The 22442-nt window shown below is 37.7% G+C and overlaps 1 protein-coding gene and 2 pseudogenes across 1 annotated transcript; 2 read left to right on the top strand and 1 right to left on the bottom strand.

Moving 5' to 3' along the window:
* Window positions 1–3575: 3575 nt before the first annotated feature.
* LOC143558694 (uncharacterized) lies at window positions 3576–7385 on the top strand. Its single transcript, XM_077047477.1, has 3 exons — window positions 3576–4092; window positions 5231–5578; window positions 6684–7385. The coding sequence occupies exons 1-3, from the start codon at window positions 3625–3627 to the stop codon at window positions 7311–7313; spliced, it is 1446 nt and encodes a 481-aa protein (XP_076903592.1). The 5' UTR covers window positions 3576–3624; the 3' UTR covers window positions 7314–7385.
* Window positions 7386–12752: 5367 nt separating this feature from the next.
* Window positions 12753–13376, bottom strand: LOC143558702 (zinc finger protein ZAT6 pseudogene; annotated as a pseudogene).
* An 8048-nt stretch (window positions 13377–21424) lies between these two features.
* On the top strand, window positions 21425–22173 carry LOC143558693 (zinc finger protein ZAT10 pseudogene; annotated as a pseudogene).
* The last annotated feature ends 269 nt before the right edge of the window (window positions 22174–22442 follow it).

Here is a 22442-nt window from a genome sequence, read left to right as displayed (position 1 = left end):
ATGCGCTAGAAGACGGTCATTCTGTTCACACTGAACAAGCTGATATTAGTGATGAGGAAGAGGTGCACAGCATGAAGAAGACGCGAGATACTCATGCAGGAGGATCACAGCTTCGCGCACACATGCACATAGCACCTGGAGCCAAAGCTAATATGGATTTATACACACCATACAACCCACAAGCGAAAGGGCAAGTGGACGTAACCACACCATATAGGTCAGCCATCTTGGTAAAACATTCAAAATTCGCTGAGCGCATTGCGAAGGCTCCCATTCAACACAAAACCAATATGCCAAGTGGTTTAGGCAAGTACGATGGTACAACAGATCCAGATGATTTCTTACAAGGTTTTTATAACACTGGAAACTTAGAAAGCTGGACAATGCCAACATGGTGTCACATGTTTGCTCGCTGCCTCACGGGTGCAGCGCGTGTCTGGTTCGAAAGCTTGCCGACAGGACAAATCGATGGGTTCGAAGAGCTATTGGAAAAGTTCCAGGCTCACTTTGTACAGCAGCGCAGACACACGCGCGACCCCGATGACATCATGCACTGCGTACGCAGGAATGATGAAACCATTGAAGACTACATAACTCGTTTCAATCAGGAATCTCTTGCAATTGGAGGCATCACTGAACAACTCTTGCGCGTGGCCTTTATACAAGGTGCGCGCAGTGATCAACTCCGCAGAACTCTCGTGAGCAGAGAAGGCATGCCAACCACTTGGGCTAAGCTTATGGAAGCATCGCGAGTCTTCGCGCGAAATGAAAAACAAATTGCCCAAGACAGAGCAAGAGATAAAGGGCATCAAACAGAAGCACCACGCAACAATGAAAAGTGGTGCAAACAAAACTCTGTATGGTCCAGGTTGCAACAAACCAATTATTCTCCTGCAGAAAAGCAAGCTCAACAAAGTTCACCCCAACCCCAAAAAGACATTCTTAATCGCGGAGAAGGTGACAAGAAGGAAGGGAAGTGTTGGAATATGCTCTACCTACGGTACCTAACTAGTCTTTCTTTTCGGTAAGTAAGAATACATTGATGGCAGAGAGCCTAACAGACCTCTACCAAGAATATGGACTCCCATCACCAAAACGCCTTCGCAAGTGTTAAGCACAGAGAATATCCAGTTTAAAAACCCCAGGCCATTACTCCATAAGGGACCACCGAACAGTGGCAAATATTGTGAGTTTCACAAATCCACAGGGCACAACACTGATGCATGCCATCATTTGAAGGACGCGATCGAAAAAGATGTGAAATCAGGCAAGTTGGCTCACCTGGTAAAAAATCCAAGACCAGAGAACGAACAACCAGACGGAGCCTCAGCCAGTAAAAAATTCAAAAGAATCTGTGTAGCTGAATGAAGAAAGCAAGGGCAAGGATCGACGAAGAGAAGCGCGCAAATCCAAGGGGACTGCCGCGAGCAACAAGTAATCTTTCCAAGAATCAGAGGAGGCCCGTCTATCAGCAGCCCTCTAGTCATCACTGCACACATCGCTCATTATGAGGTGTCAAGAGTCCTGGTGGACACCGGTAGTGAGTCAGACATCATGTATGAGCAATGTTTCAGGAAATTGGATCCAGCAGACCAAGCAAGGCTTGAAGTCGTGAGTGCACCAATCTCGGGTGTCTCAAACGAAATTATTCACTCCCTAGGTCAGATACAATTCGAACTAACTATGGGGGATGAGAAGCACAAGCGAGCTGAAATTGTCAACTTCCTGGTCTTGCCCACCACTTCATGCCATAGTATGATCTTGGGTAGAGGAACGATTGCCCAATTCAACGCCATACCGTCACCAGCACATGGCGCGTTGGGGTTCCTAACACCAACAGGAGTAACATTTGTGTACCGAGATCACTTATGCGCAGTAGTAAGTATACCTCGAGAGGGGAGAATGAAATTGCAGTGGCAAACAACGCGCCAGAGGAATGGATTCTCAACCCAAAATTCCCATAACAAACAATTACAATCGGAGCTACGATATCAGATGACACAAGAGTGAGAATGAAAAGATTGCTCACAACGTATATGTCAGTCTTCGCGTGGCAACATTCTGATATGACTGGGGTTCCGCGAGACCTGGCGCAGCACTCTCTCAACACATTCAAGTCCGTGGAGCCAATTGCTCAAAAGAAAAGAGCCATGGGAGACGAGAAGACAAAGGCCATGAATGAGCAAGTAGAAGATCTACTGCGCGCGAATATCATTCGCCCAATACGATATCAAACATGGGTAGCCAATCCTGTGATGGTAAAGAAGAGCAATGGGTCATGGAGAATGTGCATTGATTTTAAGGACCTCAACAAGGCGTGTCCAAAAGATTGTTATCCCCTCCCAAACATTGACATGAAGGTGGACTCTATGGTGCCATTTAAGCTCAAATGTTTCCTGGATGCCTATAAGGGCTATCACCAAATTCAAATGGCACCACAGGATGAAGACAAGACTGATTTCAGAACTGACAAGGGTGTTTTCTGTTACACAAAAATGCCCTTTGGTTTGAAGAATGCAGGAGCCACTTACCAAAGACTCATGGATGCAATTTTCAACGAGCAGATTGGAAAAAACTTAGAAGTCTACGTGGATGATTTGGTGATTAAAAGCAGGGAGGAAAAACAAATGCTCAAAGACATCGAAGAAACCTTTCGGCGCCTAAAGGAAGTAAACATGAAGCTCAACCCGAGCAAATGCACATTCGGCGTGGAAGAAGGGAAATTTCTCGGCGTAATGGTCACCAAGGATGGTTTCAAGGTGAACCCAGAGAAGGTGGAGGCTATCCTCGGCATGCCCTCACCATCCATCATGAAGGAAGTTCAAAAGTTGAATGGTAGATTGGTATCAATTAACAGGTTCCTAGCAAACCATGCAAGCAAATCTACCCCATTCATTAACACATTGAGAAATTGCTTAAAGAAAAGCCAATTCAAGTGGACGCCTGAGGCCGAGCAAGCTTTCAGTGAGATAAAAGAATGTCTGATAAATCTGCCTGCGCTCACAGCTCCACTACCTGGTGAAACTTTAACGTTGTACCTGTCAGCATCATATCTGTAATTTGTCACGTGTTATTGCTAATCTATTAATATTAATAGTACAGTAATAATAATATTATAATAATCAATCATCATATCTGTTCCCCCTTTGATTCATTCCTAAAGCAATCACCATGTTTTGCTTCAACTAAACGTCATACCCTCTTCCTCTATTCTTATTCTTAGAGCATTCTCATCCAACCCCTCATATTATGTGAGGGGTGTTTTTATAATTTAGAGAGTGATTCAAGGTGTTGTGAGTGAAGAGTTTTTATATTTTAGAAAAAGTAGTGATTTTTCTGTATATTTGAAAAGATACTGTTCATCCTCTATAATTTTTTAATATATTTTGAAAGTGGTTGTGAGTGAAGGAAAGAGAAAAGGTAATGATAAAAGGTATAAAAAGTATTATTTAATTGAAATGGAGAGAGAAAATAAAGTAAGTTTTAGTGTAATTTTTGGTTTGGAGATAGGGGGTGGTATGAGAATGCTCTTATTCTTTTTCTCTCTCATCTCACCTCACCTCACCTCACCTCACACACTAAAACTAATCTCCACCTTAAATCCCATCTGGGTTAACCTTAAACATGGAAAAAAAACAAGGGTTTTTCTCCACATTGAAGGACGAAGTAGTACGAGGTTTATCTCCGGGCCGGTCAAGAAACCGAGCTCCCAAACCCGGTCGGAGTCGAAGCGGGTCACCCAATTCGGGTCTGCTCCGGCGAAGGAAAGGCCACCACCATGCGGGTCAACCCGAACCCGTTATGTCAAGATCCGGCAGTTTGCGCCCGTTGGAAGCCCTGTCGCCGCTCCGGGAAGGTCCGGATCCGAATGACCCGGCGGCGGAGTTCGCCGGAGATTCGTCGAAAGTGGAGAGGTGGGGCCACTGGATGAAGGGTCAGCTGTGCCGTGCTCCGGCCGTTGGGTCGGGTTCCGGGTCGTACCAGCGTTCGGATCTGAGATTGTTGCTTGGTGTCTTGGGTGCGCCGCTTGCACCGGTGCACGTTAGCAACTTGGAACCGTTTCCTCACCTCAGCATCAAAGATACACCCATTGTTAGTTCCCATCTCATTAATTATTATTATTTTATTATAAAAAATTGTTAAAATCTAAATAATTTGACTAAAATAGTCAAAAAGTTTTTGAATCTAAAATTTGTGTATTTTGGGTTGATCATCTTTGTTTCATGGAAATGATTAAAAAAATTGATGTTTTGTGTATATGTAGCATATACTAATAATGTAGGGTCTATTAAGAAATTTAGTGTTCTATGATCTATCCTATAAATTTTGTTATATGGAAATGGTGTGAACTATTTGGTGGTTTTTTTATGTCTGCTTGGTTATTTTTGGGCTTTTTCTTTATTGTTACTTTTTTTGAGTTAAGCATATTTTTGGTACAAAGATTCAAATTTGAGATATGCATGTTTGTGGAAAATGCAAAAGGAGATGAATTTATGTTTCTTTTTTTATTTTTTGAAGTGTGAATTTGTTTCTTTTAATGTTATTGAAAAAAAATTGTGATCAAGAATCAAAATTCTTAGCCTCTTGAAGGCCACCTATCAAGCTTAAGCTGTGATTTACTTGATTGGGTTGGCCGTTGGGGTTAGCAGTAACGGTGCACATGAATTGGTTTGGGTGGGTTTTGGGCTCAAACCAGTAACTGGGAATTTGGTTTTTGTGTTTTTGAAAACTGTCAGGTTCTGGTTTTTTCAATGGGTTTGGTTTCGGTTTTACCAATTGGGCTTGAAAATTTTGGTCATAAAAGAAAATAGCTCAAAATAATGAATGTGGGCCTGAAACCTTAGGCCTAATTTTGTTTTGCCAACTAATAATTATTGATTATTACACATGTGGACCTAAGCAGTTTTGGGCTGCACCATTTATATATTTCTTATAAATTACATAAAATTGTTTCTTTCAGTTAAATTTGGCTTGGGTTTTTTGACTTTCGGTTGATAGCAAAACTGAAAGCGAACCGAAAAACCAGATTTAGAAAGCATAAAACCAAACAGTAAGTTAGCAGGCTATTGAAAGGGCCCTGCGAGTTTTTGTACCAGATTTCACGGTTAAAATAAGAATACAAAAAGGGAAGATTCTTGATCACATTTTGGGTGGTTTTGAGTAAATACAAAGAAATGTTTGATATTTTATGGTGGAAGTTGTTATAATAGTTTGGTGGTTGTGGTGGCAGGAAACTTCAGCAGCACAATACATACTGCAGCAATACATGGCGGCATCTGGCGGTCAGAAGTTGCAGAATTCGATTCACAACGCTTACGCAATGGGGAAAGTTAAAATGTTAGCGTTTGATATCGAGACCGCAACGAAGGTTATAAAGAATAGAAACGCATCAAAAACCGCAGAGTCAGGTGGTTTTGTGTTGTGGCAGATGAACCCGGATATGTGGTATGTTGAGCTGGCACTTGGTGCAAGCAAGGTCCATGCTGGTTGCAATGGGCGGCTTGTGTGGCGGCATACACCATGGCTTGGTGCACATGCGGCTAAAGGACCCGTTAGACCCTTGCGTCGTGCTCTTCAGGTTATTATTGGTTTCTTGCTTGAGTTTTTGCTCTGTTGACATTAGGGCTGTCGAAGTGATAAATGGATGGGTGGGACGGGTTGAGTCACGGGCCAAAATAGTTTTTGGGTGAAATGGTTGTTTTTAGTAACGGGTCAGGCAAAAAGGTTGTTTTTAGTAAAGGTTCGGGCAAAAAAAGGTTGGTTTAGTAACAGGTCAAAATGGGTCAAGCAAAAAAGGTTGTTTTATTAACTGGTATGGCAAAAAAGGCTGTTTTTAGAACGGGTCAAAACGGGTTGGGCAAAAAAAGTTGTTTTTAGTAAGGGGTCAAACACGCTAGGCAAAAAAGGTTGTTTTATTAGCAGGTCAAGCAAAAAAGGTTGTTCTTGTAATGGGTCAAAGGGAGTCAGGCAAGAAAGTTTGTTTTTAGTAACGGGTCAAACGGGTTGGGTAAAAAAGGTTTTCTTAGTAAGAGGTCAAAACGGGCCAGTAAGATAAGTTGTGTTTAGTAACGGGTTAAAACAGGCCGGGGAGAAAAGAGGTTTCAGTAACGGGTCAAAATGAACTGGGTAAAAAGGTTGTTTTTAGTAGCGGGCTGGGCAAAAGAGGTTATTTCCAGTAACATGTCAAAAATGGTTCTGGCAAAGAAAAGGTTGTTTTTAGGAACGATCAAACTGAGGTGGGTTAAAAATGTTGTTTTTAGCAATGGGTCAAAACATGTCGGGCAAAAATGGTTGTCTTTAGTATTGGATCAAAACGGGTCACGCAACAAATATTATTTTTAGTAAGTGGTCAAGATGGGTTGGGGAAAAAAGGTGGTTTTTAGTAATGGCTTAAAACGAGTCAGGCAAAAAAAGGTTTTCTTTGCAAGGGTCGTGTAAAAAAAGGTTTTTGGTAACAGGTTGGGAAAAAAGGTTGTTTTTATTAACGAGCCGGGAAAAAAAGATTGTTTCTAATTTCTAATAATGGGTCGGATAAAAAGCTTGTTTTTCCTTTTTAGTAGCAGGCCGGGAAAAAGGTTGTTTTTGGTAATGGACCAAAACGGGTTGGGTCAGTTTCGGATGACTTTAAAGCAGGGAATCTATGTTCTACTAACTTAATATTACATGATTGGCTCGTTTATCAGGGACTGGACCCACGAACAACCGCAAGCATGTTCACAAACGCACGATGCACAGGAGAAAAAAAGATCAACGACGAGGATTGTTTCATCCTCAAACTCTGTGCAGACCCGCACACTTTAAAAGCCCGAAGTGAGGGGCCCGCAGAGATCATTCGCCACGTTCTATTTGGTTACTTCAGCCAGAAAACGGGCCTCTTAGTTCACCTAGAAGACTCTCATCTAACCCGCATCCAGACCAACGGTGGAGATGCGGTTTACTGGGAGACCACAATCAACTCGTTTCTAGACGATTACCGGCCCGTGGAAGGGATCATGATTGCTCATTCGGGTCGGTCCGTTGTAACCCTTTTCAGGTTCGGTGAAACTGCAATGAGCCACACAAAAACCCGCATGGAAGAGGCATGGACTATTGAAGAAGTTGCGTTTAACGTCCCGGGACTTTCGATCGATTGTTTTATTCCACCCGCCGAATTACGGTTTGGGAACGTGAGCGAGGCGTGCGAGTTTCAAGAAGATCGGGTCAAAACCGCTGCCATGGCTGCAGCTGCTTATCGGGCTAAAGTTGTGGCATTAGAAAGATCACGCGATGGGACGGGCAATGATAATCATGTCGGGTTAAGGAGGGATATTTGAGAATAATGAATGTCGGTGGGGCGGGATTCGGGTTTGACTACGGATGGGGACAGGTTTGACTTTAGATTGGATAGAAACTTGACTGATTATGAGCAAGTTTTCTTAAATCTGTTAATATTTCAGTCAAGAAAAGTCTGTCATCAAGTCTAAGGTGTTTATTTCTCTTGGTGGTGTAAGTTGGGCGGGTAAAAAAGGCCCGGCCTGACCCAACCCATGTAAAATCTTGCTTTAGTGATTCGACATTTGATATGGTCTATGTACAATACTTATGCAGAACATAGTTCTATTGAAGTTCAGTCATTTTGTTGGCCATTGAAAATTGTTTTGACAAGTCAAACCATTTGCCATTATAAACATAATAGATGAATATATGGATAGTGGTTTAGTGAAAGTATGAAGCAAAGTTAATGTGTTTCATGCTGAGTATGAAAAAACCTTAAGACACCAAATTTGTCACGCTGTAAAGGCAGAAGACTTAACAATATGTTTTATGCATAAAAGAACTTTTATCTGCAATCCACCTAAAGAAGCCTTGTTCTCTAAATGCCATTGATCAAACATAATGAAATGTGACTGGTGACAGAAACAAAAATGTCATGTTCCTAGTTCACAGATTGCATTTTGGGAAGTTGGTGTTTTGTATTTGGGGCTTTCCTAAAAGCAACAATTACTGGACCAGTGGAGTGCATTACAAAGATAAAATTAATTGAACTAGAATCTTATCAAATTGTCAATCAAAGATCTTCTATACCATGACAGAAGTTAGAAAGTTTGATTTGATATCCTATTTTAGCTTCTGCACTTTATTTGATATTACATTATGCCAGTAAGGTTACTAAAGTTTATTCTAGCTTATTAATAGGTTAGCAGTTACACATATTGGTGTTTGTAATTTGTACACAGATGTATTGCCATCTTAGGGGCTGACAATTGGGTACATGCTTATGACACGTTTATACATGTTAATCAAAAAGGTATCATGTGTGATTTTTTAAAAATAATTCAAATTAGTAAGCTAGACCCGTTATTTCTTCTTATTGGTACATGAAACTTAAAATTGTATTACGGACATGAGATATAAAGGAGTTAAATGAGTCGTATTTATGTTTGATACATGTGTTAAGCGTGTCACATGTAACCTGTTTAACACGATAAGGCCTGCTTTGTCAGCCTCCATGGCATTTGTAATTACAAGTCATGTTCTTTCATTTGATTAAACCGATCGGCCTGCTGATAATTAATATCATTATATGCCATGTAGAGAAGCCTTTGAATTTCCTAGTCCTCGGTGGAGGTATGTCATCTAAGACTTTTTTACTTGAACAAAACATGTTCTCAATTCATGTATTTATTATTCATGTAATTACAAAACAACACTTTTCATTAAGTGGGTCATTGGGTTTTCAATGGAGTTGGGCTGGGCCTTGGATGGGGCTTTGCTAGCAAGTACCGGTCTTCGAGAGTTCTAGAGCTGCTTTTCAGGGTGATCGCCCAAAGTCTATTTCCAATTTATCACTATTACGAATATTGTTTGGTGGACGTAGTTATAGGTGATCAAATCGGGTTGGTCAAAGGAACCGGGACCGGTTCAGAACCGGTTCCATTAGTCAACATCACTGTTTAAACCGGTTCCATGGTCGAACCGGTTAGGGAACCGAACCGGTTCCCCAACCCTCGGACCCGGAACCGGTGGAACCGGTTCTGACCGGTTCCTAAACCGGTTCTTACACTGTAACCGGTTCCAACCGGTTACAGTGTAAAATATTTTTTTTTTTTCGTTTTTTGTTTCCGCTGCTTGTGTAGGTGATGATTTGTGTTCTTCTGATTTCTGAAGAGGCTCATGCTACTTTTGTATCGTGTTACATTTGTTGAGTTTGCTATGTATTATAGTCTTTTGGCTTACGCAAGTCAAATGCTGAATTATAATCAAGAGCGGTGTTATACGATTCGTATTTGTATAACATGTTAAATAAAAAAAACAATTAACATAAAATTCATTTTATTTACTTTAAGAAGTTCAAAAAAAAAGGTTACATGTTTTAAAATATTCAAAAACAAACTAACAAAACATTAAACTTATATTTTGTGACATATTATTTCTATAAAAGCCTTCTTGTTCGTCGTAATTATTGAGTGGCGACTTATTCATCAGAATTACTTGTAGAAACGCCTTCTTGTTCGTCGTGCACTCGAACATCAAGTGGTGTTTCGTCTTCCAGAGTGGTTACGTGTTGAACCCGATCGATTGAGTCCAAGTGATCCTTCAAGCAAATGCACATCTCCACCGACTCCGAATTCAGTCTTGTTCTTCTCACCGATATTACCCTGCCACTAAGAGAAAAAGCAGATTCCGAAGCTACCGTAGAAGCTTGGGCGGTTAGTAAATCACGGGCCATGGTGGCAAGAATCGGAAACTCGGTTTCCTTTACCTTCCACCAAGCCAAAACATCAAAAGTGCCATATTCCTCTTCGGATAAACCGGTAGAGAAATCATATGCACTATACCTTCCTAGTTCGCTTGAAGGGGTGTTACCCCTTTGTTTTTTAGCCGTTACGTTGCGAACGGTGTTCATAAGGCTAATCATGGGGTCTCGTACTCTAGGAGCACTTGAACTTGATGAAGACCCCCCCGGCGTAGGCATGTGTATGTTTGACCCATATTTATTTATATAAGAGTCATACATAAATTTAAAATTCAAGTTAAAATCATTTTGTGCCTCTGTTGAAAAGTTTGGGTCAACTTCATGCATATCTAAGGCTGAAAAAATTTCGTCTATCACACATTCAACCCCCGTAACATTTAACATTGGGTTTAAAGCGGCGGCGCAAGTAAAAATCGGTGGCAATTCAAGAAAGTATTTTTTTAATTTAAACTTCATTGGTAATATGATGTTTGAAAACATTGGACTTTTATTTTCAAATTCTTTAAGATTGTTAACGATTAAAAATAACTCCGAAAGAACCAAGGGACTTGTCGGATAATACGTTCCCGATAGTTTCGTAGTTGATGTTTTAAAAACTTCAAGAAAAGTCGATAAGTCATTGATAATTTCCCATTTCTCATTTGAAAAGGGGATTGCCAAATCATTCTCGGCAAGACTAGAATGAAACATTTGTAAAGTGTCTCTTTGTTTCAAAGCACTTTGAAACATTATGCAAGTGGAATTCCATCGATGAGGTACATCCCAATTAGCTCCCAAAGCTTTTCTTCCCGTATCTTTACAAAATTTTCTATAATCCATTTGTCTTTTTTTACTTTTCTTAAAAACTTCATGTAGCATTACTCTAAAATCGTTTATAACCGATGTAACCTCATCCGAAGCAAGTCCGTCTTGCACGATTAAATTAATGATATGTGCAACACACCTTGAGTGAAAAAATACACCATTGCAAATCGGCGTATATTTTAATTTTAATTTATCAACCGCCGATGTATTATTCGACGCGTTATCAAATGCAATTGAAAATATTTTATTTTCTAGTTTATAAGTTTTTATAACATAATCTAAAATTTCAAACAAATTATCTCCCGTATGTGGATACTCAAAGAGTTCGAAAGCAATGGTGCGTTTCATCATTTCCCACGATGACGGGTCTACCCAATGAGCGGTGACACAAAGATAAGATTCGGGTAGACCATGTGGAGCCGACCAAACATCAGTAGTTAAGTTTATTCCCGTATTTATATTTTCAAAATATGCAATTAGTACCTCTTTGGCCTTCTTCCACAATTTTAAACAATAACGTTTAAGAGTATGACGACTTACGTGAGTGTATTGTGGTTGAAGCGTATCTCGAATCATGGCGGTTAAGCGAGGGTTGTCGAAGTGGCTAAACGGCAAAGCTTCTTGAATCACAAACTTCGCCATACGATCTTGAACTCGATCAATTTGGTATGTAAATATTCCGCCTTCACTATCCATTTGCGTTTGTTGCGACTCGACGTTCTGTTTCAACGCCCTGCAATACGGTCTTTCGATGTGTTTCTTCAAATTTGAATTCGAAAGTGGGTTTAAATAAATCCCACAAAACTTGCACCGAGCCTTCAATGAATGGTCACTCAATTCAACCAAATCCCAATTGCACCAAATCTCTTGATTACGATTATGAGGTACAATACGAACGAAACTTGGTCCGGCGGTGGAACCTTGACCAACCGATGATTGTGAGGCAGCCATAACAACAAATATGAATATAGAAGAAGAGAAAACAAGAGATTAGAGAACTCAGAACGTTGTAATAGCGTTTTTTTTGTATTTTTTTGCGTTCGGGTTTGCGTTTTGAGTGTTGTGATGAACCCATTACACCAAATACCTATTTATACTAGTAGTGGGGTGTTTGGGGAGCCAAAAAACGGCCATTTTTGACCCCAACGGTCAAAAAACGGCCATAAAACCGTTTCCCAACGGCTATAACCACTCCAACGGCTATAACCGGTTCCGAACCGGTTCCGGTCGAACCGGTTCCAGAACCGGTTCCGGTTCGGTTCCGGTTCCTACCCGGTCCACCTCCAAACATGTCAAACCGGTTCCGGATCGTCGGGTTGAAACGGAACCGAACCGGTTCCTACGAAAAACGGGTAGGAACCGGTTCGGTTCCGGTTCGGTTCCACCGAACCGGTTCCAGGAACCGGTTTTGTTGTCCACCTCTAGACGTAGTTGTCACATTAAAGCAGAAAAGGTGTGCGGGCAAGCTTGACCCAAACTGTTTTGAATCGTACTGGCATGTTCATCTTGCCACCTACATGTACAATTTTAAACCCAATCTTCCACATATTGACTGGTGTAAGTCAGACTACTAAGTGTTGGTGTGATCATGTCATGTAGACGGTATGTTTTACAGGTATAACAATAATACTGAATCACACAAAACTGGCTATGTCAAAGTTCATGCCAACTAAATGACCTATCATCAACTTTTAATCAGGTGATTTAAAAGTGTTTTTAACACATCGTGGTTATTGTAGAAATATTCTATAGGATAATTTTAACTCAATTGAATTGGAAAATAAATAGAGGAGCAAAACCACATTTGGTTGAGGGGAGAATTTGGTAAGACAAAAACACAAGATGCTCTGTAGTCTGTAACCTCTGTTGGCTTTTGCCCCAGTGTATGTTACAGAACACATGCTCAATTTCTTGTACGCCACGCAATTGCTTAAAATTATTAAGATATTCTAGTAAACCGTAGAACAACCATTATCCATCATCAAATCAAAATTATACAACGAATCAGTCAATTTTAATTCATCATATGCAACAATTTTCTAATACTAGCTGATTTCTAGTAATAATTTTCCAATATCATAATCATCTAAAATACCAGCCGAATTTTTAATAATAATAATTTTCCTAAAGTCAAAATTATATAATACCAGTCAGCCGAATTTCTAATAATAATTTTCCTAAAATCAAAACCCAAGAACTTTTAATCAGTAGATTAATGGTGTGCCGGAAACAGTCTAGATTTTTTGGCGGGATGTGGGCTTTCAACCTCTTGGTCTGCAAATCCGGCAAGAAACTTCGGCAAGACAGCTGGAAGATTCAGGTCAAACCCGCGTTGACTGTGGGTAGACCCCGATGACGTCATCCCGCGGCTGATAACACCTTCATAGTGACGCCTCTTGTGACCACCCAACGCCTGTCCGGTGGGAAAACACCGGTGGCAAACAAAACACTCATGACTCTTTCCCCCGTGGGTCCCACTTGTGGGAGTTGCGGTGGGTTGTTCGACTTCTGCTCCGCCGGCGGCAGGGTTGTTTTTCCGGTGGCTGGTTGTATGGCCGCCGAGAGCTTGGTAAGACCCAAAAGTTTTGTCACAGAAGCTACACTTGTAAACCAACGTTTGCGGATGTTGTTGTTGTGGCGGCGGTGATGAGTTGGCATGGCGGCCTTGGGAGAGTAGGACAAGACAGAAAGCAAGGTACTCGTCATCCTCGGAGAGTGGCTGGTCGACACGTGGGCGTTTAGATCTTTTGCCTTTGGTCCATGGCTGATCTAGATACTTGAAGTGGTTGCCGGAACTGGTTGCCGTTGTTGGTGAATTCAAAGTTTCAAGTGCCATTAGGATTTTTAGGGTTTTAAAGAAAGAGGTGTGAATTGAGTGACAGTGGAGGTGAGTGAAAGTATATAAGGGAGGTTGGTGGTGTAGGGTTTAAGGAACGAAGTTGTAACTTGCGTGGCAAGTTTGAGGAAATAAGGCCCATGTTATTTATTTGTTTGTTTGGAAAATGAAGTATTAAGTGAACATATTGGGTGGATATTGGTGATGAAGACTTCGTTTTCTAGTAGAAACTCAAGTTTGATCTTCATTTATGTTATTTTTTGTGGATATTGGCAGTGACGAATTTGAGCTACACATTGCGATGTTGTCAGTTTAGATCCCGAGTTCACCCGGGGTTTTTGTCCCATCGTGTGTTACGCCAGTGGCATCACGACTGTCAAGTAGCAATCAGCGGTATGGTTCTCGGGGGAGCGCTCAAGCCAAACTCTAAAGCTAACGTGAGCCCGATTAAGACAATATAGTCTAACCAGAGTGAGATAACGTGACTTTTAAATTGAAAAGTACGTTGGCCTAATCATGGAAAAGAAAGTTCTTGTAGAAATAAATTAAGTAAACATATTGGTGGGTATAACACGCTATGTGTTTTAACATATAATGTGACTAGTAGGCTACGGTTGGTGTTGAGTTTGTTTCTTGTGTAGTTGTGTGTGCCATGTGGAGGAATCAAGTGGGAGTTGAATCAGCTCAACACATGATGGGCTAGAATCCGCGCTTTATTTACATTTGTTGTATCACACATTCATTATACACGTATCTTTCTATCATTTAAGGGAGATGGATGAACGTGGCTAGAGGTGGTACCGACGGGAAGAGGGGGCCAATCTCGGTGTTGGCTCAAAACATAATTGCCCGGTATTTCTTGTTGATCTTTTCGACCGCACGTGTATGATTCATATATAATATTAAAACCAAAGGTTGACATGAATAGTGGTAGTCTTTTTTTTTTTTCCTTAAGTTTTATTTCACTCATGATACTAAATAATATACATCTTTAACACATTTTATCATTCATTTTTCTATAAATTCCGTTTTGTACGAGCAGAAGTTTGAATAATATTGTGATGTTTGTTCGAAACCCGTTCACTTCGTCACAATATTGACATGGTTGTAAATCCCAAGCTAGGCGTTGATTAATTCTGATAATCGCTGATTAATCTCACTTAATCTTTGATTAAGCCTATTTAATTAATCCCGAAAAAATCCCGATTAATCATTGTCCCCACCCAACGCCCAACTAGCGTCTAGCGATTACCATAATACTGAATATTCATATGATGCCCGGTATTGAAACTCGTATATCTTATGATACAAAAAAAAAGGTTTTTACTAAATTATGCCGAAATTTGAGAGAAAAATCAAACATGGTTGCATATTTAGTTTTTCATATAATAGAAGTAATCATTTTTATGGTTTTGGCAGTTTTTTTTAATATTTTTTTCTAGACATTCTGGCGTAAATTTTGTCAAAAACGGAATTGTACGTGTATAAAATAGAGTATTTTGTTAGTATCTTAAGATACAAGAGTGCATTTACTGTACCTTAACCATGACGAATCGAACCAAAATCTACCAAACAATATCGGCATTATCAGAATAGCTACCGAATTTCGCTTTTATAGTTTCGATGGATGTAAAACACATGTTGATATCTTGTTGACATATCACAACTTTATTTTTTTCGAGTAATCTCTTTCAGCTGCCATATATACCGAGTACATTTATCGTAACAAACCAAACCAATATTAACTAAATTCATACCACTTCACAGAGAAAATCCCACTAGTTATTAATATTATTACATAAAGATAGGCTAATTGCCATTAAGCCCACTTGCATGCTACATATTGGTGAGATCTAAATATATAATATCATGTAATCACAACCCCACAAAGTAGTTGGTGCCGGCTGGGGACCCTGGCGTCGGTTACTCGGTTTCATGTGTTTGACTCCGACCCGGCTAAGTCAAAGTCACCCCACAAAAACCTGGCTTCTGCGAAATGCGTATGATATTTTGTAACATTTGCAATGCGTCTTTGTTAACATATGTATAAAGTTTGATTAGAAAATGCTTTGAATAACAATTTTATTAAAAATAATATTTTGTATTATTGTGTAACAAATTTAAAATTGTTTTATTGTGAAAAATCATTAACTAGAAGACATGAGGTAACCTTTGTAAAAAAAGAGGGAAGAAATGAGGTAAACTATAATTCTTATAATCATGTCATTATCAATTGATCATCAACCATGCCAACGACAATAATTTCCGGGTATCTAAATAGAACCGGCTTTGAGGAAGTGACGAATATAGGAATTTTAAGTCCTGCCAAGTTTTGGGTAGGGTCAAAATAAGATAAATACATGTGGACTTAAAGTTGCCCTATTTTTAAATAATTAGGTGTTAACCTTAATAACAAAAAACAAAATTAACGTAAGCAAACAAGTTAACATAAAGAAACAAGTAATTAAATAGTTTAATGTAAACAAAAAGCTAACTTAAACAAACATTATAATTATAATATACACTAAACAACTAGAAGTATTTGATAAAAATATGTGTGTAGTGTATATCTATACAGTAGCTACAAGGAGTGTGATTTTCTTTAGAAAAGTCAAACTATCTCTCTTTTTACTTTTATAAGGATACATTGAAGCGGTCCAAAGTGCCATTGGGCCAAAAATTCAACATATTTACCCTTTCTTTTCTATGGTCCAACTCCACTTGTTTCTTTGTAGCACTTTCCTCAACGGACAACGGCTCAACCCCCTTTAGAATCTTCTTTAAATATGTTCTTTTGCATTTCTCTAGCTTGAGAATTGTATCACATGCTAAAAAGTAGAGCATGGAAACTTCGTATATTATTCAAGCCGCAGGTAAATAAATACGATACACGCAAATAGTAATAATAACTATAATTATACACTGAACCCCGGCATGTTAGGCAAATGGGTTGAGACTAAACTATTTCTATTATTATATATTTTTAGAGTGTCATTACACGCTAACTGTTGAAGTCTTGAAGAAAGAGCAGGTTGGGGGGGTTAACATATCGTGAAAATCATTAAATACGGATATCGAGAACACGAGACAGCTCGGGCTTGACTTATCAAACTTAAGAGAGTTCGAGCTTGACTCATTTACAGCTATGCTATTCTCTTAAAAACACACAATATCGAGGCATCAAAGTGTATCTGGACAACCTCCCTAGTTTGTATTATAGTTGCGAGATAAGAAGTTGTCATACACAATTTTTACTGTAAAGAATCGAACCGATACGGACCGAATAGATATACTTGTTTGCATATTTAGTATATCATTACACGATCACTATTGAAGAAAGAGCAGGTTGGGGGGTTTAACAAAGTGTGAAAATCATTAACTATGGATACCAAGAACTTGGCACGACTTGTCTAACTTAAGAGAGCTCGAGTTTGACTCATTTACACCTATGCTATTCTCCTAGAAACACGCCATATCGAGACATCAAAGTGTATTTAGACAACCTCCCTAATTTGTATTATAGTTACAAGACAAGAAATAGTCGTACATAATTTTTACCATAAAGAATCAAAACAACACTGATCGAATAGAAATACTTGTTCACATTAATTTGTATAATGTAAATATAATTGATTAACAGAAAAATAAAAAGATAAGCAAACAAAATCAATATTGATGCAGAATTTTTTATATTGTATTACGGGGTTTTATTTTTCATTTTTTGTATCTAATATTTATAAATTTATTGCAAGTAAGTTAATTATATACCTAGGGTTTGATGATGAAAGGCTTTCACAAATAAATGAAATGTTATAACTCATTTAAAGGCTATTTGGATGATGAAACCCATGACCCGTTTATTTTTCTTACTATAAAATTGTTTATTAATATAAATAATATCTTTTTTTTTAAATATTGGATATTAATTTTTAGTTTATCCATATTTTATAGGATTTTCATATCAAATATTTGGTGAAATTAATTTTTAATATTATAAGATGTTATAACCCGTTTAAGGGTTATCTGGGTTTGGGGAGACCCAAACCCGTGAATTCGGGTCAAATGTATGAGAAGCCTCCATTTACAAATAAAACAATCTGATGGCTTGAGAGAATGTAGAAAGCAATGAGAGAGTTTTTAAATGTTTCGTTTATATATATTTAAGATTATTAACAATTATAGAAGGTGAGGACAACACGAAGAACCTTCAATTCTGATTCTAGTCCACTCTTTTTCTAAGCAGACTCGACTCCACTTGATTCCTCCACATGGCACTTAAAGAAACAATCATTCAACTCCTAACTTAGGGGCTGTTTAGGATTTCTTATTTTTATCTCTTTATAACTTATGATAAGTTAAAAAAAAGTGTTTGGATTTCTTTATTATGTGAGAGAAAATGTTGATAAGTTACACTTTTGTAACTTATGACTTCTCCTTATAAGTTATAAGGAGCTGAAAATAAGGAATCCTAAACAGCCCCTTAATAATAAAACAATATCTATAAAACATTTATAAGTAAAAAGATAGATTAAAAAATGAATTAATAATAATAAAACTTTATTTTTTATTCTTCCTCTAGTTTAAATTAAGATTATTCAAAAAAGTTTTTGAAAGCTGTTTTTTATATTTATATTTTTTTTATTAAAAAAACAATTTAAAATAAAAGTCATAGTGTTCGTTTCTCTTTTTTTTTCTTTTCAATGTTTAATTATTGTTTTGTCTTTTTTTTTGTGTTTTTCTTTTTTTTTTTCTAACATTTTCTTTGGATACAGTGTATTATAAAAAAAGTTTCTTCGAGTTGTTTTATGATTAAAACGGATGTATGAAAATAATTTTTTTATATTATAAAACTCATCTTTTACTTTTATTATAAAATACACGCCATGCTTAATTTTTTTCTCGCATTTCAATTATAAATTTTGTTGAATACAAAATCTTTTTTAAAGTAGAGTACTTTTTTTACTATAAGATATAAGAATGCCGGTACTTAATTGATAGCATGATGAACCGAACTGATTTTGACTGAACAACATCGGTATCAATATCGGCATTACTCGAACTCATTAACAACATCGATATCGATATCGATATTAAGTCAAATTCAATATTTAAAAACTCCTGTATAAAAAAAACAACTCAAAGAAAACAATAAAAATAGCATATAATAAAGCAAATAAAAAACAAAATCAATAAAAAAGAAAAAAAAAAGCTTTTTGTTCTAAATTGGTTTTAATAAGTAAATACATAAAAATATGGATATTAAAAACAGTTTCCAAAAACAAGTTTTTTAGTAATTTTTATCAAAACGAGATTTTTTTTATTATTATTTCTAATTCATCTCTTTTATCTATCGTTTTCTTTAGAAATTTTTAATAGAAATATTTAGTTCATTAAGGTTAAGACTTAGAGTGAGAAAATGTATGTTAAAAGAAAAAAAAAACTTATTTTGGTAAATACTTTTTAAATCACCCATTTTGGTAAATTTTTTTCCCCTTCCCTATTTTGGTAAAAAAACTCTTTATTATCTCTATTTTCTTACACGCCTTACACCTTTGCATTCTCGGGTTTAAAATACACGGAAAAGAAATGATAAGATTAGATAGGGGGAGAAAGGAAAAAAAATTATATATTTAAAAGACATTCTCGAGTTAAATAAAAGAAAGGAAAAAAAAGTGTTAATTACATTCTTGAGTTAGATAGAAAGGAAAAGATAGGAAAAAAATTGTAACTTTACAATCATTTCCTTATTATTGAGTTAGATATGATGAAAAATATGAGGTAAATTAGTAATATTATACATGACTATAAACTTTCCTTCCGAATCAGATCATATGTGACTAGAAAGTTTGATGGAAAAAAACATTAACTTTTCTTATCATTCTCTTTCTTTTCTTTTAATAAAAAAACTTAAAAACGAAAAAAGAAAAATTTTTTTATCTTTTTTTTTCTAAACCCTTAAATACTTAAGAATGCAATAAATCTTTTAAAAAATTTACATTTTATTTATAATAGGACTTGAACAATCAACATAACGCGTTTTCAAGTGTTTTTCTACAAAAATGTTTATACTCCCTTTCTCCTCTCCGCCATTCCGTTCTCCTAAATTAAACAAATATATTATCCATGCTATAACATTTTAATGCAAATACTTAAAAAAGCAATTACTAGTGAATGCTATATAATTGCATGACTAATGAATACTTTACGGTTTATACGCTAACTCTTATTTAATAAAGTTATATAACTTTGGCCATTTTAGTTTTGACTGGTGTGGTAAAGGGTATCGTCTTTGTAAGTGAGTCGTGGAATTCAAAACCTAACATGGAAGTATATTATTTCTTAGAGCAGTTTAGGACTAGACATAGGGATAGATAGGTGTGTTAGACCATTAAAAACAACAATTATACCTAGTAAATTCTACAAATAGTCAAAACTATCAGTAGGTCTGTGGATAGTGAGATACAGACAAACTTTTCCTCTACTCCTAAGGATAGGGAGGCCGCTTCCAACGAAACTCCCGACTCCAAAGCAAACAACATAACAGTAAAATAAGTATATTATAAAGTAGAAATTTAAAAATTTGTAATATTGCTAAAAAATAACAAAAATAATAAATAACTAACATAAGCATAAAAACAAACAAATAAATAAAAATAGATAGCAATAAAAATAAAAACAAGCAAATAAATAAATAGTACATAACTAAATAAATAATAATAATAATAATAATAATAAAGAATACTAAGTAACGTAAAGTTAAGACATTTCTAACCAAAAAAGACTATATCATATCCTAAAAGTCTTTAACCTTAATGCTACGTCTTCAAGAAATCCTATCATCAACCATATCATCGGAGATGTGCAGGTCTACCAAATCACGTTTAATAATCTCATCCTAATCAATTTGGGTCTACCTCTAATCCTCCTCCCCTCTATAGCATTGTTTTCTATACTGATCTAACAGGATACGTTGCTTATTTTCTCTTTATGTGTTCAAACATCTTAATCTTCCTTCCCTTAACTTATATGCTATTGTAGTTACCCCTAATCTTTCTCGGAAAACGTCATTTCTTATTCGGTCAGCCCGTGCATTCCCACACATTCACCTCAGCATTCTCATCTCTGCTACCTCCATTTTATGTGAGTGTGCCTTCTTGATGGCCCAACAATCTGTTCCATACAACATCGTCGGTCTAATGGCAACCCTATAAAATTTCCCCTTTAATTTAGTTGGAAACCTCATATCACACAAAACTCCTGTAGCTGCTCTCCATTTGCACCATCCAACTTGAACGTGACGTGCCATGTCACTATCGCTTTGTACAAATTATCCCAAATACTTGAACTTCGTTGTCTGCGGAACCACTTGGCCTTCAATGGTAATCTGGACATTCTCGTCATCGTTTGCCTCGCTAAAGAGACAGTGAAGATACTCAGTTTTTGAGCGACTAATCCTTAAATCTTTCATCTCTAAGGCTGCTCGCCACTCCTCTAGCTAGGGATGAGCAAATTCGATACCGGTACTGAAAATTAGTACCGATTTGGTACTGTCGGTACCGAACCTGTATCAAAGTTTTGAGTTTCGGTATTGGTACAGCAACCGTATTTCCCGAATTTTACCTAAATACCGGTACCCGTACCATGAATTTGCGATTTTTGGTACCGGTACCGATCTCATCCCTACCTCTAGCCTCATATTCAGATCATTTTTACTCTCAACCCAACTAACACAATATCATCTGCAAAAATTATGCATCACGGGATGACCCGTTGGATTTACTTTGACGATTCATCTAGAACTAGAACTATTGAATACGAAACGAGCTCAAATATGTAAATAATGGTGGCCACTTGATCCATAAAAGTATAAAACACAGACTCAACGTGTGTGTCCCCACCAACATGTTCTTTCCTCAAACTTGCCACGCAAGTAGCAACTTCCTCTCATATACCCTCCGCCACTGGCCCACCACCAACCGCCCTTATATACTTTCACTCACCTCCACTCTCTCACATCACTCAATTCACACCCCTTTCTCTCTCTAAAACTCTAATGGCAGTTGAAGCTTTGAATTCACCAACTCCGGCAACCACCCGTTGTTTATTCAGACAAGATTCCGGCAACCACTTCAAGTATGTACACCAGTCATGGACCAAAGGCAAAAGATCCAAACGCCCACGTGTCGACCAACCACTCTCCGAGGATGATCATTATCTTGCTTTCTGTCTTATCCTGCTCTCCCAAGGCCGCCATGCCAACTCATTACCACCACAACAACCTCAAACGTTGGTTTACAAGTGTAGCTTCTGTGGCAAAACTTTTGGGTCCCACCAAGCTCTCGGTGGGCATACAGCTAGCCACCGGAAAACCACTCCCGGAATAGAAACCGAAACCACCACAAGTGGGAGGAGTCATGAGTGTTCTATCTGCCACCGGTGTTTCCCAACCGGACAGGCGTTGGGTGGTCACAAGAGGCGTCACTATGAGGGTGTTATCGGCAGCGGCCGTGCCACCAGCGGCATGACGTCATCGGAAGGAAAATGTCAACGCGGGTTTGACCTGAATCTTCCAGCTGTCTTGCCGGAGTTTCTGACCAAGAGGTTGAAAGCCCACATCCCGCCAAAAAAGCTAGACTTTTCCCGACGGTGAAGCTTGAGATCACTGCACATCATTAATCCACCAAATTACAAGTTCTTTGGTTTTCGAATTTAGGATTTTCATTTTATTAGAAATTATTTTATGTAATTAATTGTTGCATTTTGTAAACTCAATTAGATTGATTCTTTGGTATAACTCAGATGGCGGATGGTAACTGTGAAAAGTAAGCAGACGAAGTCTTACAAATTCTATCCTCAATAAAAGAAAGTAGTGTTCCTATATGCATAACACGACGTTAGTTTATATAGATTTTAATTTTCTTATATAAACTTTTGATATATAATGTTAAGTAAAAACAACAAAATTAATATGGCGTTGCGATTTGCCTATTTTTTTGTTTTGTTTGAAAAGGTTGAGTGAACGACTCTAACCATTTGAACAATAGTGGTCTAGTAGTAGTAACATAC

The sequence above is a fragment of the Bidens hawaiensis genome, unplaced genomic scaffold (genome assembly GCF_021521415.1).
Source record: "Bidens hawaiensis isolate Kalapana, Puna unplaced genomic scaffold, B.hawaiensis_p1.1 tig00019588_1, whole genome shotgun sequence".
NCBI classification, from domain to species: Eukaryota; Viridiplantae; Streptophyta; class Magnoliopsida; order Asterales; family Asteraceae; genus Bidens; species Bidens hawaiensis.
Note: the sequence above shows the minus strand (reverse complement) of the source record. Positions and strands in the feature narration are given on the sequence as shown.

Coding starts and splice junctions, on each gene's coding strand:
- LOC143558694 (XM_077047477.1), top strand. CDS start 3,625: ATGGAAAAAAAACAAGGGTTTTTCTCCACATTGAAGGACGAAGTAGTA. Junction 4,093..5,230: donor GCATCAAAGATACACCCATT/GTTAGTTCCCAT, acceptor TTGTGGTGGCAG/GAAACTTCAGCAGCACAATA. Junction 5,579..6,683: donor CCTTGCGTCGTGCTCTTCAG/GTTATTATTGGT, acceptor CTCGTTTATCAG/GGACTGGACCCACGAACAAC.